At 49.3% G+C, this 18,529-nt stretch overlaps 2 protein-coding genes across 2 annotated transcripts; both read left to right on the top strand.

Moving 5' to 3' along the window:
* Positions 1-4,362: 4,362 nt before the first annotated feature.
* Positions 4,363-5,422, top strand: EI90DRAFT_3070475 (uncharacterized protein). Its single transcript, XM_039061231.1, has 4 exons — positions 4,363-4,580; positions 4,642-4,855; positions 4,922-5,143; positions 5,197-5,422. Exons 2-4 carry the CDS (start codon positions 4,745-4,747, stop codon positions 5,314-5,316), a joined length of 453 nt encoding a protein of 150 aa, XP_038912833.1. The 5' UTR covers positions 4,363-4,580; positions 4,642-4,744; the 3' UTR covers positions 5,317-5,422.
* Positions 5,423-6,678: 1,256 nt separating this feature from the next.
* Positions 6,679-17,530, top strand: EI90DRAFT_3281699 (uncharacterized protein). The gene is made up of 9 exons (XM_039066841.1): positions 6,679-6,998; positions 7,056-7,441; positions 7,500-9,086; positions 9,144-10,672; positions 10,729-10,830; positions 10,885-13,695; positions 13,751-15,653; positions 15,708-16,748; positions 17,107-17,530. The coding sequence occupies exons 2-9, from the start codon at positions 7,177-7,179 to the stop codon at positions 17,355-17,357; spliced, it is 9,489 nt and encodes a 3,162-aa protein (XP_038912832.1). The 5' UTR covers positions 6,679-6,998; positions 7,056-7,176; the 3' UTR covers positions 17,358-17,530.
* The last annotated feature ends 999 nt before the right edge of the window (positions 17,531-18,529 follow it).

Raw genomic sequence — 18,529 nt, 5'->3', positions numbered from 1 at the left:
CGCATTCACATCGCAGTTGAATGAGTGCCGAGCGCGGCTCCGGGGACCTCGCAATCGCTTATGAGAATGCTCCCCAACAAGCTGGGCACAAGTGATCTCACCTTCCGTGCTGTAGTAAGTCTGAACGCTTTGAACAGTAGGGATCGCCCATACGTAGTGCGGCATATGGGTAGCTCGATTCTGAGCGATTTAAGAATGCCGGCCACGCAGTGTTAAAATTAGACCCGTGCTTGGATCAAGAGTCATTACGGGAACCAACGGGATGGGGTGCGCATGGGGTGCGACCACACAGACCAGGGAGCACGCGAGTACTACAGGTATGCCCACACTTCAGAAAGTTTAAACATCCATTGGGCCGTAGTCCCCAATCCAAGGGGGAAAGGAGGGAGCTCAACGATCTGAAGGAGTTTGGAGAATATCAAAATCGACGTCGAAGCAGACGTACGAGTATATATAACAACAACGGGGTTCTTGCCAATATAAATGAATTTGCCAAACTTCAGAAGACCAACGACCGGAGAGCTGCCAAAATGAGACGCTCCTCCTAAGCGAAACGAGTTGATCAGCAAACTCCAAGGTACGCAAAAACCAAGTACGTGTAGGGAGTGAACCGCCGTGACATGACGAACCCAGAGATGAGGGAGGAAAAGGAAAAGAGTCATCTGGGATGACGTTCGGAAATAGAAACCGGATTGAGCGGATGACTGAACCAGAACAGTACTATATACCATGGATCCGGTGGTCAGCTCTGGCAACGTCAGCTGGGTCTCGAGTACAACCCGACGCCCATTATCACGCTATAACCTAGTGGATGTTCGAATCCGTGTCGCGGTTCATGTTTGCCAACAGCAAACCCAGCGGTTCGGGCTCAAACTTCTGGCGTTCCTACTTTTCATGCACAAGTTCGGGATCGCTAATAAAAGAGCGTGAGGAACACGTACTCGCTCTTTTAGTTATGGATGCTTCCATCGTCGCTCGTGAAGTTCTCGCTCACGCAGACTCTGCTAACTTCTTGGGTTCCGTATTGACCCCGGTTCAACGGTGTGACTTACCGCAGTGCAGCAGTGTCTAATGGTCAGTCTATACGCGGTACTTGGATGACGCATGGTGATCGCAAACGCACCGGCCGAATTCGTTTTTTGTTTTTTTTTAGGAATGATCACCGTGACCGACGTCGGTCCATACGGTAATCAGCGTGCCGCGCCATTTACTTAATGCATGGCGCGAACAAGACGTTCGTCCCCCCCCCCCTCCTCTTGCATTGTTCGATTCATCACTTACAATGTCCGGCAGGGCACCAAAGTGAATGGCACGAAGTATTAAATCCACCTGGGTAACCCCAATGGCTCTGGCACCTGAAGCAAAGAAATTGTCTTGCCGACCAACTGTACGCTTTCAATCGTCTGAAAAACGCGACTGGTCTCGGCCACCATTGTGAAGGTGCGTGGCCAGCTTTCTTCGTTGTACTGGACCTCAGTCGTCGTGTACGTCTCAAGAGGACATGGTCGAAATTCATGAAACCGACTTACGTTGACAATCGTGACTCGTAACTGCCCTTCAACTTGCGAATTCTGCACCCAATGTTCAAGGAGAGCTGAGCTGCGGCTCCAAAGGAGACCAAGAAGGTTAAGATGTCTCTTTCTCTGGAAAATAGTAAGCGAGCGGGCGGCGGTGAGGAGGCGTTCTGCGATTCATCTAGATGATGACGCACCTGAGGGGAGTAGTCTGATGGAAGAGGCGGGTTTGGCCTTCCATGTTCTCGCAGCTTGGTGGAGTCGTCCACGTTCACCAGTCTTAATAGTAATAACTTGCCCAAGTCTCATCGTTTTGGATTCACCGAGAACCACCAAGATAACTTTGTGAGACGGCGGTTCAATTTTTGGAAGAGATTGTTTGGCGTAATCATTGCTGTGGGAAGCAAACTTCTAGCTCAAAAGTATATTAACTGTTGTGGAAGAGACTTGGCACGAATCATTTTCTTTACATGATATAGTATTCAGAACTGACTTGACAGCCTTTGTCCGCGTCGAATCTGTTGGAGGAACAACCTCGAAGCATGTATTTACTATTGTTTAGTGGTAATACCTTCCTAATCAAGAGTCCACTATATTCTCGTCCAGCCGCCCTCAACTTGGTTCTCTCTATAGAATCTGCAATTAACCTAGCGCTTCTCAGAATCTTGTCCGATGCAAGTTCGATCTCATTAGCAATAGAGGGATACATCAAAAGTCTGATACGGCCTCGGTGCTCGGCCCAAATTTAAATTTTGGGATGGTTGAGAGATGCACTCTCTTACTTGGCTTCACGTATCAATATTCGGATCAAATGGCCACTAGAAAGGTTGCTTCGCAACCATGACCCCGCTTGCACATGACATGGCGCTACTTTGCAACTAGTCGCAGCAGTACTAACTTTAAGCAATCATGTCTTTCACAGCCGTGTTCACATGCATAGAAAAATATAATGAGTTGAATCAACATTTCAGGGGACATTTGATCGATCTTGCACCCCCATGACCAACAGGAGGACTGACACTTATGTTGTGTTATCTGGAGCTCTGGATGTGACACGATACGACTTCTGCGAGAATTCGATGAGAAGAATTCAGACAACCAGCATGTAGCATTCTGGAGGCGGAAGACAAAAGGTTGGAGAAAGCAAGTGAAGCAACACATAGAGGTGGGGAAAATTCCGATGATGCTGTTGTTGTTCACAATTTATGACAAATTACATACATGTTTATTTCGGAGGGGGCACAGAGCACACATGGTCCAAAGAAACCAATATCAACATGTGGGAAACTAAGGCTTCGTTCGGTATGGAGAAACAGGTTTCTTTGGTCTGTTTCTTCCTGTTTCTTAATACAAAAATTGCGTGTTTCTTTAGATAGAAGAAATGAGAAAGAATATTGAATTGAAAAACTGGAAGAAACAGGCCTGTTTCTTCATACCGAACGAAGCCTAAAAGTTCCCACAAATTGTGTATGCGAAAGAGACCTTGCAAGCAAGGTAATCACGTAGAACGTTGACACTGACTCTGGTAGAGTTGTACCATGGGATCATAACGAGAGGAAGGACCATAGGCTTCAATTCCAGCCTCTTTGTTCGTGGCATCCAGAAGGTGCTCGAATCGACCAGAGATAGCAACCTACAAGTGCTGCGCCTTAGCTCTCGTGCAATGATCGTATCTTCCACAACACACAGTATCTACCACATTCGACATCCCTGGATCTCGGTCTGAAAGCCTCTTCCACAAGCCCGAGTAACGTGAAGGATAAGAAATCGATGTGACATGCCATGAAGGTCCCCATAACGTTCAATCGACTTAATCTTGGCATCGACGGCGTGAGGGCTCTTGAGAACGCTGTCGCAGAATGTTCGCACAGAGCAAGTCCTGCACAGCTAAGGGTTCAAGTCTTCGAAATGGGCACCTCGCTCCTGTGCCGCTTACTACGTGTGTGGTGTTGCTGGCTGATGATGCACAAAGGGTTTGGATAGCAGCGGATGCATCAAGAGATGAAGCCGTGGGAAACCGGCTACTCGGTCAGCTGGGAAGCGACGGAACCTCTGCGGAAGAAGGATCAACGCCAGATAGGCCAGTCTGGATTGGAAACTTAATCTCCCCATCGAGCTATTAAGCCCAAGTGAGTAAAGCTCAGCTTGATCAGAAAGTTCGTTCCTAATTAAGTTAATGGGGGTGCACATGGATCCCAGGGAAGATCGAAGACGCAATTGGACGTTGGAGCTAGTAGCGGCATCGTAACATGAAGAACCCCTTTCCTATCTGAATGCCGCAGTAGAGATAGAAGCAAAGGACAGGAACTGTCTTCGATGCTCTTTGATTAAGGCCGCCATTGGGTAGAATTTGATGGGTCGTTGAGAGGGTTAGGAGTCTTAGTATCGTCCCCTGATATGGGTGGGAGGACGAAACGTGTGTGGAGGCAGGATGCCGCTTTGTTGCTTGTTGTGGCACAATCAAGTTCAGGCTGTGCAGGCGAATCGCACTGCCACACATGCTTCCAGCGTTCGTTCAAGCAGTGTTGTACAGACCTGGTCACAAATGGTCACAAAGACCAAAGTCCGTGAGTCTGACTAGATGGTCACAAGTCTCTCCCACGGTCAGTGTAAGTCGGACTTTTCATCGGGGGATCCCGATATTCAGACCTGTCCGCAACCTTTCTTCATAGGATATGTTTTGTTTGTTATGGATTAGATGTTGTAATGACTGTTTGCTAGCATGCAAGAGATGCTGAGCATGATTCTACTACAGCTTGAGTTACACAACTGTGACTTTGCTGCCTGATTTGCCATGTTTCATGTTAGGATTTTCGAAAACTTCACACAATCCCACACAATCCCACCTCCCCATCCTCCTCTAGCTCACCATGGGCGTTTCTAGTCCTATGTGGGAATACTTCCACCAACTTGAAAGGTTTTATGGAAATAATAAAAGCCACCGCGTTGCCAAGTGCAAGGGATGCGTGGCTTGGCACACAAGGACACTGGAGGCAAAGGATTCCGAGGGCATCTCAACTGGAAGCATTACACAACGACGCTCAGCGGATGAACTACATGAAGCTGGTATGCATTGTATATCTCATCAATTTGGTTTGAGAGGTATTCATCAAATGGCAAACATAAGCTCTTGCACTCGCATCTGATATTCAAGGAACAGTAGAAAAGCTGGCTTGTCATCTTGTGAAATGCACACACGCTTCCGTAGAGGGGTGTGCTGAAGGACAAGCATGGTTAGACCAGCGTTCAACAAGTCCGATGCCTCATGTCCATGTAACTTCTTCTCTATCACTGGGGACACAAAGAACCCCGCACGCAATCGACTATCTGTTGAGAAGATGGTGAAAATCTCATCTATCTAACCAGACCTCAACCACCAACATGCAGTCGATGGTTCACATGGGAAGAGAATCCGTCGTTCATTTGGACTTGCTCCTTTCGGTAGCGACCATGACCCCTCTGGGGGCCGTTTGGAGCTCGAGCATGGACATCCCTCCTGCATTCCTGATGGCATAAACCATGGCTACCATCCTTTCCGTGCCAACCTTCTTCAGGACCTCACCAGTGACTACGATGCAGAACAACCTGAAATGAATTTTGCGCGGAGTCTACCATCAAGATCCCCCCGAGTAAGTTCTATTTTCCATTCCTCCCAAAGTATCTATTTACAGCTTGCCGTTAGGGTGTAAGTTTGCAGGGGAAAAGGGTACGAGATATTTTCAACTTGACGCGAGATTCAATGTGGATCCAGGGTGAGCGGAACTTAGTGCTAGAAACAGAGATGGAAGACCTCTTAACATGAGAGAGGAACTTAGACCTAGATGGGAGCTTAGAGACGGTGGCAGGGTGGAATGTTTCTGGTGATACGTCAAGCGCTTGTAGCTAAATCCGTTAGTCCGTTATAACTCTGTTAGTTCAGACCTGACGGACCGAGACACCCAGTCCGGACCCAATCTGACTCAGAGTCCCCGTGACCACGAGTCTGACTTAACACTGCGTTCAAGTGTACATATAGGGCCTCGACGATGGATGTCAGTCGAGGGGGAGTTCTGCTACCACAGCGAACACCCGGCACGGGCCTAAACCTTCACGCGGTGCCCCTGTTTAAAACTAATTAGGCCTCTAACATCTGAAGGGAGGATGACGTGGCCACCGTGGTAATGCCAATCAACCGCAACCCCGTAAGCCCAGAGCCGCACTGGCTGGAGAGATGCAAGAGCGCGGGTGCATGTCCCGCCGTCAAGCCAACCCTTCCTTTTTCTTCTCACCACTACCTTTTTGGGATGACGAGCGCGATAGTGGCAACGCCAATGGTGACCTCCGTAAGCCCAGACGGGACTGGCCAGAGGACTGTGGGTTCAAGTCCCACCGTCACCCCAACCCTTCCTTCTTTTTCTCTTCTCCACTACCTTTTGGGATGGTGAGGTGCAATAGTGGTAGCGCCAATGGTAGCCTCCATAAGTCCATGGGCAGGCCGGAGGAGTGCAGGTTCAAGTCCTGCCATCACCCCAACACCCTTCCGATTCATCTTTCTCTCCACTACCTCTTAGTGACGAGGCGCGATAGTGGTAGCGCCAATGATAGCCCCATATGCCGACAAAAAGTTGACTGCAAGGAATGCAGGTTCAAGTCCTGCCGTCACCCCAACACTTTCATTTCTCTCCACTACCCCTTCTACCAAAGGCCTATCTGCCACATGCCTTTATTCAACAAGCATGAGCAAGATGCCACCAACACCCATCGCCTTTCGCTGCCACTGGAACATTCACCAGCCTACCGTGACATAAACCCGTGAAAGCACCCTCCAACTCACCCACCCGCAAGAACCGCGCACTCAAACATTGACTTAACCATAGGCACACAGCAGCAAAACATGCGGCCCCAACACTGGGGGTCGCGTGTCCTTTTCTTTGGCTCTATCCAACCTCTTTCCACCTCCATTCTCTCTCACCCGTTGTTCAATCTCAGTGCAGGGGTCGCATGCCCCTTTATGTGTTATTGCTTCATCTCACTTTATTCTCCTTCACACCATTGATTACTCGATGTCTCATACTTCCTAGGTCAAACAAATTCCTTTCTTCACATCCTTATGTTCTCCAAACTTTTTTCACCCGAGTCACTATAGTACGGCATATGCCGATAGGCACGGTTACGTACTTTAAAATGAATCCATCCATCCATCCATCCATCCAAGTGTACATATATTTCACATAAACACATCATAAGCTAGTCTCCAAAAATGGAACTCCCGCATTCAACTATCCGGTTCTGCTGTCCTCAAGGCCAAATGAATGCTATGGAATCTCACAGAACCATCAGGCACTACACTCGTGGTCAAATTACGCCCCTTGATAGCTCTGACCCGATACTGGCCAAGCTACACACACGCCTCGAGCTCTCTTCACCGAGCTGATCTACACCATACTCAGGCTTAGGCTGACATTGGCACGGTTAGCAGGAAACCGTGATTCAAAGTTTTCACCGGTGTGTCAAAGAGCATTCTCGGGCACGAGGACAATATTGATGTAGGATGAAAACTAGAGAGGTGCATTCCGATCGACTGATTTTCGACTCACGATATTCGATATCCCTTCCCCTGTCTCTTCTTCATTGCGACGTCTCAATACAAAGGTTTCTCCATTATTGCGCTTCAGGGCCCGCAATGGGGGATGATCTTCTAGACTTCGTCATCAACCATGTGTTCATGCCTCCCAAGTTGCCCCAAGAGGCGGATGAGAGTCCGGAGCGCATAGATTTTCTTTTGTCAACTATTCGCAAGAGCATGAAACTTTACAAACAGCAGCATGCTGCGCCTGAGCACCAAGCATTGTGGGATTCATTATTGAAAATGGTGGACACATTGCGACGAATCAACATAGACCCCGAGGTCGGGATCAGCGAATGCATCAAAAGAAGGAGCACTGGAGGTAATGTCACTAGATACAAGCTGGAGCCGAACAGTAGGAGTAATATCTCTGGATGCAGATACAATCGCCATTTTTGTCCATGCTCAAAACGCGGGTGTGATCATCCGTTGTGGTGAGGAGGAAACAATATTCGAAAATTTCGAAGCATCACCGATGAACACAGCGGTGATGCGCTGCACAGGGAAGCTTATCCGCTCCTTTCCTGGACCTGCAATTGCCCTTCGAAACAATGTTATGCAGGATCCGGATTTTCTAGAAGAATTGGCCGCATTCCTAACCCAGATGTACGGGGGCCAACGTGAGGATGAGGGCATGGTGGACGGTGATCAACTGCTGGACGAGGACACAGTAGATAACGATTATTTGCAAGATGAGGACACAATCAATGGCGATCAGCTGCGGGAAGAGGGCACTATGGACGGCGATCCACCACTGGATAGGGGCACAACCCATCCGAAGTACATCACTGAATTGCTGACCGGGATACTCCGTGGACTAGGAGAGCCTGCAGACATTCCTCGCATCCAGAAGAGGACATCGGACGATGTTTTGCAGCGTGCGGATGATATTGTCCCATGGAGGCGCAGCTCCCTCTGGCTCGTTGTTCGTGTTGCCTTGCAAACTACGATTCACCGAGGCACTTCGAACATGAACGAATACAAGTCTTTTATGATACTCCTTCTGGCCGAGATTCTGCGGAGCGGTGTTGAGAACCGCTTACCGGGACATATCCTCTATTGCATGCGCGCCAAACTCAGCCGCGGACTCTTTAAAATCCGATCATGGGCGGCTCCGTCTCTGGTCACACTTGCCCACGAGGTTGCGCTTGATACTGAAAGACTGCTCCAAGATCGATGGAAGAGCATTCAGGATGCGCACGTGCGGGCACCCAAGTGGGCACCAAACGAGCTAGATGTGTTTGGGGACACTAGCCTCAACTTGAAAAATTGCAGGTCTTACATCAGTGCTGCTCTCGTCCCGGGGATTCCCGCCAATCCTAATGCTGCATTCCAATCACATCATCCACGATCATTCAATAATCTCTTTGATGACGAACCCGGGGTTTTTTCAGCAGCAGTAGAAGCCAATGGATTTGTTGCGCTTTGGGATTTTGAGCGTTGCGTAAAAAACCACATTGACGAATGGGTATCTCGGCAAATCTCCGACCAGAACTGCGAAAGTGCTTGCGACTTAATCTCTCATTACATGACGACATACGCCGATGAGGCCGGGGATCTGTACAATGGGGCACCAGCGGAACAGTCCATTATGCTCCTCACGCTTTTTGAGTTGTGGATGGCACTCGACATTTTGACAGCGACTATCTGTCCCCTCCTGAAGGATTATTCGCCTGAGGTTCCACTGACTCTATATGAGGGCCTCCTGCTTTCGAAAGCCGAGCCGTTGGGACGCATCTCGAGGATCCAGGCGTACCTGCGCAAGCGCTATCACAAAGCTGGTAGTAACCCTCAGTCGATCTTCTCAGAAATTGTCGATGCGGAAACCTTCGCAGTCAGATTTTTCGATTCGTCCTCGTCGCTCCAGGATCTTAAGCGCACCATAGAGCAGCAAGCAATGACGAGTCAAAAACTTCGCGAGCTTCATTTGCTGAAACTTGAATATAGGGAAATAATGAAACGAGCAGGTACGACCTCGAAGAAGGCCAATTTTCTCATGATTAGACACTAAACTGGATCTTCAGGCTCTCACACTGTGGATCGCATGAGGTCCAGGCACAATCCGGAATCTTGCGAAGAATGCTGTTTCAAATGGCGGGCAAGAGCCCTGAGGACAGTTATTCGCGAATGGCCTCTTCCACAAGAACCAGTCCGAGCCAAATTCTTTGTGTTTGAACGAGCTGTTCCTAGCGTTTTCAAGACTTGGAGGGAGACGACTTATTGGCTTCTCCGTGACATCTGTATGCCGAAGGAAGGAAGGACACTTACGATAGGGGAATTGTATATCCGCTCAGACTCATCGGAGTTTCCCTTCGGTGAAGAACGTCGCGTGTCAACTTCTCGACAGCGAATATCGTTAGCACCGGAGGTGGAAATCCCAGACGAGGAAGGCGGTGTCACTCAAACGTACACAGCTTCCTGTCGGCTGTGGGACAACGGCCATTGTAGATGGATATATCCTCCATCCGGTTACTGCGATCTGAGTCACAGAACGTCCATGCGGATACCGGAAGAGTCTCCATATGCTTCCTTGGGACGCTTTGCGTTGGGAACATCTCACACTTCGAACGAAGTTCTTGCGAGCCAACATGTATGTTCCTCTTCGCTTAGCCTACGCAGTTTCGTCGCCTTCGGTTCGTTGCGCGCTGGAGCCCGGTTGCAATGGTGCAATATTGCCCGAGAGATTCCCTCCGGAAATTTAAGTTTTCAGTGTGAGGAGGTGTATGACCTCATCTCTCAGGCTGTGTGCCAAGTCGGATGCCTTTCCGGTGATGGTATTTGGGAATGTCACCAGGTTTTACAAGAGGTACCATTCGGTAACATGTTGTTGGACGTCCTTGAACAGCTGGGGACGGATATAGAGGGGAGCTGGCGCCAGGGTATTACAGCACTGACTATCACTACACTAGCTTCTCGACTGCTGGTCTCGGCTGTGGCACAGCCAATCACCAATAGAACGTACAAACTACTCCAGAAGATACGAGACACCACTTTGCGCTGGTTGCACGAACTTCTGGCACTTCAATCACACGCTGAAACCGAAACTGAACGGGGGAGATATCGGCGAGCAATATGTCAAATAGCTGCGGTTTGTAGGAGCTCATTTGATGTCGATGCGTGCCATGCTGGCGAACTCCTTCGAACTCCGGAAGACGTTGCCATATTCATTGAATGTGCTATCATTCTTTGTAGCCACTCTCCCCAAGAAACACTTACTAAGGCAGACCCTCATTTGCACCAGTTGCTTCTCCGAGACAAGCGCCTGTCCTGCAGGATGGAAGAACTTCTTGTTACTCGCATCCAGGAAGGGGGGACCATATTAGGTATTAACGAGGCAATATCAGCTGTTTGGAATGGTATCGATCCAACATGTAGCTGGACAAGGCGACCAAGACCTAACGACTGTTGGTTGACCACTGCCGTAGATGGTCAAAGGACACAAAACGTTCATTTCAACGTATTAAGTGGCGCTTTGCTCATTGATGGAAAACCACCTGGTTGGTTGCCATCTGACATTCGTGGGCATTCGATATACAAAGAACTCTTTGGTGCAGTACGGGACTATTCTCCACCCATAGTAAGACCCGCCGATTAACGGTTCATCTGCAGAGAAGCCCGGAAGTTGTTTCATCGGATATGGGAGACATGGACTATGTTAGCAAGGCTCACATGTTCTCCGAGTCTCAGCTCGAAACCAAGGATACTGATGAGGTTCGTCGAGGAAGATGAAGGAAACGGGTTTGACTAATTCTCACCATTAAATAGACAATTCACTTTGGGTGGCGAGATGGAAGGCTCATTGTACGAAGCAGATCCCTTGCGCTTGATGGGAAAAGCTGTCGGATCTTGGAATTGTTACCACGTGAAATCTTTGAAGGGGATCTGCCATCCATCCTAGTCAAGGAATATTTTCACTGGATGGAGTTATCCACTTGTCAGATTGAGCTGCGGCCCAAGAACGCACCCTGGACATCCTCCCGATCGAACTGGCACCTCCGTCGTACCGCATGCTCCACGTGGGTTATGGATAAAGGGCCCTCTGTCAGACTAGTTGACTGCCAAAGCCGCACAGGGGAGATGATTTGTGCTATCCTTCGTTCTCTTGAACCTGAAAATAACATTCTTATCACATTGGCGAGGTCGTCGATTCAAGAACTGCGTATCGATCTTCCCCGGTTCCAGCTCTCCTTCGCCCTGAAAGGTGGAAAGCTCTATTCGTTAAACTTTCCGGGTTTCGAAGTAGATAGTAATCAATCAACAGGCACAATGCTGGGCCTTCGCAGTCAGTTGGTTTTGCGCCACAGCGGAGGTCTCGCTCCTGGTGTGGAGCTCAATTATTCGAGGCGCGTCATCATTCCGATGGGGGATGTGTCTATCGCAAGTGACGGTGACCACGTCGCTGTTACGATTAATGACTCGGAATTGTCACGCGTCAAATATTGTGATTATGACGTTGATGTCTTACTGGGCCGTCTGGTTGGAGACGGAAGTTTGCCCAGCGCATTATTCCAGTCACTTCTTCATGCCGTTACTAGTTACTGCTTGCCCGATCCTCTCACGTCATTGTCAGGAGTCGAGGAAGCGATCCAAATCCTTCGATCAGCACGTTGCAAATCGTTCCAAAGTCTTGGTGACTGGGAGCGGCAGCTTCTGCGTCGGCTATCGGCGTTAACGCCATCAAGGATTCGGGAACCGCCCGATGAGTGGCCTGATAAACGGCGTTGGGAATGGGAACGGATACCGAAACGGGAACCGAGACTGGAACGGTGGTGGCATTTGACAGGGCTTTGGGAGAATGGTATTGGAGAAGCCGTTTGGAATATAGCACTTAGTCCGCTTGTCCAACACGGTGCCTTTTGGGATGAGGCCCGATCTATTTTCGAGTGGCATAACGAAATGAATGTCTTTGATTCTTCCATGGGTTTCGAAAAATTGGAAAGAGATTGGAAAGAACTACATCTGCTTTCCCGTGCTAGATGTCACAATGCAGTCTGGTACGGCCCCGATCTTCCCCGGGGCATGCGGGGTGAAGACGTGATATACGAATCTAGGGACGCTGACACAGGACTCAATACCACTCGTATTCGTGCCGCATCGAATGCCTCTAGCTTGGTGTACCATTGTCCTCTTCGGCTAAAGACCCCCAAAGCCCTTTTGTCTCACATGGAATTGTGGACGGAGAACATTAGAGGTTCTTCCCTCAACCACTTGTCGGATGTGCGTTTGGGATTTAGCAAGGAATGGCTGTCCCTGAGCATGCCACGCAACTGGATTCCTTTGTACAATGCCTGTCGAACGGAGGGTTGGGGAAACCATACTCGTTTCAAACTGTTGTTTAGTCTTTCGGCACTGGGCTACTCTAATCCTTCACACGAGAATTTGGTCCCTGCCTTACTTGCATTCGCATGCTTCCCCGAGTTCCGTTCCATTGATCCGCCACCGTGGCCTCGATACACATTCATCCAGGGCTATAAACCAGATGCGTCCGTACTCAAATATGTCATTATGGCATCGATTGCGGACCGCCCACTAAGCAAATTTTATGATTCGCCGTTGTGGGGTGAACATGATTTAGACGATATATACAACGGCCACAAACCAGATGCATCCAGACTCAAGGATGCCATTACGGCATCGATCCGTCGAGGCAAATTTAGTTCCCGAGCATCTTCTCAAGTTTCTTTTCTTGTCAAAAAATTCATCGCTCAATGGGATCATGAACCTACAGGAGCGCCAACATTACCAAGTCTGCCGGATGGCGATGTGTGGCTGATCAACACCTCTGACGCCATGACTGAGGTAACTAGGTGGTTTGAGTCCTGGTTTAGAAACCGGGATTTACTCCAGCACATTCGAGCAATCCAGACGGTATTGGACAAACACCGGACTTTGACTTCAGATGCTCCGGTTCTACCAATATATTCCTTCCGGACTTCCTTGCAACTTGCAGAAGTGGATCTGTCCATTGTATCATACAGTGACGTCTTTCTCCGACAACCTCCGATGCTTGCGCCTCCACCTTCCCCTCTGAAAATGAAAGGATGGTTGACCATCAAATCGTCTTTGGAGCGTGGTGATAGCCTCAAACCTCTCATTTCAACTCTCCGCTCATCCCACGACCGCATATCCCAGAAATACGGTGCTGATCTCGAGGCTAGCCGCAATGCATTGCACGACATACAAATCAGCACGGAGCGGGTGGAATCCCTCCAAGAAGAGCTTTATCGTGATCACCAGATGTACCGATCTCATCTCTCTCATGTGTTAGGGCAAATCCGACGGGTACTCAATCCAGACCCTCAGTCCGAGCGAGTACAGGAGGTCATGCGGGTTGCAGGACTATGGCCGAAGAGCACCACTCGTTCTTTACTGCACCACCTATCATTCTCATCCCGTTCAACAGTAAACTTATCCCCCGAATGGAAGAATGTCCTCGTTTGCCTCGCCCAGTCCATACTGCTTTGGCAGCGATCGGAGAGATTGGTAAGATTAGGACCCAAAACCGACGAATTTCTGAAGGAATGTTCGAGTTATCCTGATCTGCATGACATTTCTGACGACTGGCTGCTCGTCCAGGTGAGCGTGTCGTTCGTCAGCATGGACGACGGGATTGACTCTCTGAGATTCTCAGATTGACTCCAACTTTCTTGCACGCCCTCTTCAAGTTGATGTTGCGCATAACATGATGTTTCCTCGCTCACAGGACAATACCATCCTTCAGCTCAATATGGGGGAGGGAAAATCGTCCGTTATTGTTCCGCTTATTGCCATATCTCTAGCAGATGGACAACAACTAGTCAGAGTCATCGTGCCAAAGCCCTTAGCAAATCAAATGTTCCAGTCACTGGTCCGACGCTTGAGTGGCTTAGCGAATCGGCGAATATATTGCATGCCGTTCTCCCGCGCTATCGCAACGGATTCGGATGTTTTTCAAAGGATCTATCATGAATGCATGGATGCCGGTGGCATACTGGTTATGCAGCCTGAACACGTCCTGTCGTTCAAACTCACGGGCATTGAACGACAACTCTCATCGGCTAGGCGCAAGGGGACTCCAGATGAAATGCTGAAGCTACAGCGATGGCTGGACGCAAACGTTAGGGACATTTTGGACGAGAGTGACGAGATTCTGGCGGTCAAGTGTCAACTTGTGTACACAGTTGGCACTCAGCAGCCCCTGGGTCCTCAACCTGTCAGATGGACTACGGTGCAGCATGTGTTTTCCATCCTGCGTAGTAGCGGCCGGCTTCTTCACCAGCTGGCTTCTCAAGGGGATCTCGAGCTCGAGCAACGAGACGGGTGCTTCCCTTGTCTTCGCATTCTCAGACATGAAGCTGGCGTTCAAATTTTGAAATCTCTCCTACGTGGAATAACACAAGGGGAGTCTCCTGACCTACCTCCGTTCAGGCTATTCCATGGAGTGGTGCGACAAGAAGCAGAGGCTTTCATTGCTCAGAGGAACCCCGGAAAACTTGATGAATTGCGGAATCACTGCCGCAGTGACAACCACCTGTGGAGCGTTTTGCTCCTGCTGAGAGGCCTTTTTGCGCATGGGATACTTATGTACGTTCTCAGTGAACGTAGGTGGCGAGTAGACTATGGACTTGACCTGACACGGTCGCGTCTCGCAGTGCCCTATCGTGCAAAAGATGTGCCTGCACTGAGAGCAGAGTTCAGTCACCCGGATGTCTGTACCTCGCTGACATACCTCAGCTACTACTATGGCGGATTGTCTTACGATCAGCTTGATATGTGCTTCGAGCATATCAACGAACTGGAGGATCCCGGAGCTGAATATCGCAAGTGGATTAAGGATAATTCCTTAGTGCCAGACTTCCTCTGCGACTACAGTAGTTTCAACCCGGATGACCGCGAACAAAAGATCCACTACCTCTATCCAGCTTTCGAAAGGAACCCGGCGACCATCAACTTTTTCCTCTGTCAAGTGGTTTTTCCTAAAGAAGCCAAGACATTTCCTCAAAAACTCTCCACATCGGGTTGGGACATCGCCGAACGAAGGCGACACGTAACGACAGGTTTTAGTGGCACCAATGACAACCGCTATCTTCTCCCCACTTCTATTCAACCAGATGACATCCCTGCGCAATTGGGTACAAATGCCAAGGTGTTGAATTTGATGCTCCGGCCTGAGAACGATTACTACCAAAGTGCGGCGAGTAGCGAGTTTCTGGACCTCATCGTCAAGGAGACTCCTCAAATCCGAGTTTTGTTGGATGTGGGCGCTCAGATGTTGGAGTACCCCAATAAGGAATTGGCATCGATATGGCTTTCGCAAGTCTCGGTAGTAGATATAGATGCTGCGATCTTCTTCTCCGAAGATGACGAAATCTTCGTTATTAGGCGTGATGGGGCAATGGAGCCATTCATCTCATCGTCGTACAGACACCAGCTTGATTGTTGTCTCGTGTACCTGGATGATGCCCACACAAGAGGCACCGACTTGAAATTGCCTGCCGATTATCGTGCCGCAGTTACATTAGGTCCAAAAGTGACGAAGGATAGACTAGTCCAAGGTGAGCCTCCCCATTTCCATTAGGATATGATTGAACCAGCAGGTATATCTTCAGGATGTATGCGAATGCGCAGGCTGGGTAAGGGACATTCTGTCTTATTCCTCGCCCCTCCTGATGTGGATCGCAAAATCCGCAAGCTCTCTAAAAAGACCCATGGAGAACGAATTGGTGTATACGACGTTCTTTCCTGGTCCATCAGGGAGACATGTTCCAGCTTAAGGCGTTATAGTTGTGATTGGAGAGAGCAAGGCATTCATTACATCGACAGGCAATGCGCATGGAAAGAGTTTTGGACATCCTACATCCGCCGCACCTCAGTGTTAGCAAAATATTGGTTGAGACCCGAGTTGAAGTCTCTCGAGGAAATGTATGGGGCACCGTCGTCCTCCGGGCCACTGGAACAGGAACCGTCTCATCCGGCAGCCGATTGTCGCGAGATCAAGCAGAGGAGTGAGATTTTCTCGTCCTCCACAATGAGTTGGCTGGTGAAAATGGCAGAAGAGCAGGAACGCGAAGTAACCCACGAGCCTGAGCGCGAGCCGGAGGCTGGGTCACCATTACCTGTACGACCTGCCCGCCATCGCCTCCATCCTGACGTCGTATCATTCGTGCGCGATGGTAAAATCTCACCATCTTCTCGTGCTTTCATCTCTCTCTTTTCTTCAGTTGCAATCCTCCCTCAGTCCCAGCAACACACCAAGTGGTCACGCAACCTTCTTGCAACCAGCGACTTCGTCACCACAATCGAGGGTTCGAATGCACGGAAAGGCATCGAGTTTCTTCGGCCTGTGAACTGGATATTGTCTAGTATTCACGAATCGATGCTGGTGGTGTGCAGTCCTTTTGAGGTGAATGAGTTGCTCCCGGAAATTCGTCGCAGCTGTAACATCAGGTTGCACGTATACTCTCCAAGAACAAGTCAACCGATGAGGTCCTTCGATGATCTCAAATTTTACACAATTCCATCCTTACCGACGACGTGGACTTACCCAGGGAGGCTCACGGTCTCACAGCTCAATATATTCTCAGGCCAGTTATACATCAACAACTTCGAAACGTATCTCGAACTTTGCAATTTTCTGGGCGTCAACACCAGTCATGATGGGAGGAACGAAGTAGAAACACAAAGTGATGGTTTTGTCCTACCCAGGAAGCGTAGTCGGGAAATGAGCTTGGTCTGCCCCTTTGATATTAGTCCCTTGCCTTTCATCCGCAAGCTAACGAGTCTCCGGAGGAACGGTGAGTTGTTCCATCTGATTCTAGCAGCTCGAAGTACCCACGCTAACACGCCACGCTCAAGGAACGTCCTATGCCTCTACTCATCTTGGACGAATTGTGAATGGAGCATTCATACAGCCAGAGTTTTGATGGAATACGCACCATTACTGATCATGTATACAATTATCCAGCTTGCAAATTCGCAGCTAGGCGTATACTTATACCATTGAATGAGCTTGCGTCATGAAGGTCATGTTAGAGCCTCCCGGCCAGCGGAACCTCATATCCGATCGGTGCAGTTCCACTGTCACACGCGTGCAGACTGTGTATGGTATTGTCAAGGAATACTGCGCACTGGCATGTACACCAAGGGTCCCACAGCAATCCTACAGTGTGGGTTGCCGTATTACATGGAAAGGTAGCGAGTTTACGCTCAGTATCGAATGTTTTACTAATTACGGCTACGTGAGTGCGCGTCAGTCATAAAGACCAACACGAAAGAAAAAAGGAAGAGCAGCCAGACGCCAAGCATTGGACACAGAAGCAACGCGCAAAGGATCGTCGATCAAGCCGCACCGCCAGCAGCTCCGAACTGGCTCCCTAGCCTCGTCAATCTTCACGAGCAACTTACAACGACATCACTCCCTTCCAACCCTCTTTCATTCTTCACCGACCCCCTCTCTTCCACCCCTTTGCCAACACCACCCTTAGCCAACCCCAACCCGCTCGCAATCCCTTCCCCACCCCAAATGCCCACCATAAGGCGTGACCACGTTGACAGCCAAATTTCCCATCGCTTTCGATCTCCTTTATAGGCTTTTCAATCATCCCCCCAAGTTGAACGCCGAGAAATGAGTCCTCTTATGAATCGTAGAACTGGCATAATAGTGATCGGCTGATGCGAAGGGGTACTTGGGTGGTGTCCCTCCCATGAATCGCCTGACGTGATAATCGAAATCTCTCAGAGTGGGTGCCAATTTGGAAAGAGTTTCGAGGTGGCCTTGGAGGAAGAGGTTCCCGCCCACTGCTTTGGTGCAGATGTTGCGGTACAGGATCACTTTCCGACAGCCACTGTCGAGGCTCGCTCCATGGCTAGAATGAGAGAAATGAAAGAAAGAAATGGGAAGTCGAGTTTTCCGGGGAACGGTGCGGTAGAATGGCTACCTACATTCCCAAAAACATAAACATTCGACAACGCACACTTATCGCCCTCTTCCTCGACATACAACGACAATACATTCGCTCTCAACGAGAACCCAAGCTCCAACAACGATGCCTCGGGTTACGTTTAGTGAGGGTAAAGAATAGTGAATCGGATATCTTCCGTATGGGCTCCCCCGTGGAGTTGGACCGTCATGAGGGGGACGCGGGCGCCTTGTTGTGTTTCAAAAGCGCAAGTGCCCCATTTCGTTTCGAGGGATCGATATTTGGTGGATTGAGTGAGAACGAATGGTATGTGGATTAGCAAGTGGCTCCGATCACGAACGAAAAAAAAAGAGAGAGAGAGAAATGTGTAAAAGGAAGGCGGAACTCACATCCTCTTAAACAACTCCGCGATATATCCTAATCCTCCTTCCTCCTTGGTGCACAAGTGCTAGAGAGGTCTCCCACATATTATTTGAATAAAAAGTCTAGACCGCTGTCGGATTCACAATCGA

The sequence above is a fragment of the Cantharellus anzutake genome (genome assembly GCF_015039405.1).
Source record: "Cantharellus anzutake strain C23 chromosome Unknown EI90scaffold_46, whole genome shotgun sequence".
Lineage (NCBI taxonomy): Eukaryota > Fungi > Basidiomycota > Agaricomycetes > Cantharellales > Hydnaceae > Cantharellus > Cantharellus anzutake.
The sequence above is the reverse complement of the archived record's forward strand: the minus strand, read 5'-3'. Positions and strand labels throughout refer to the sequence as shown.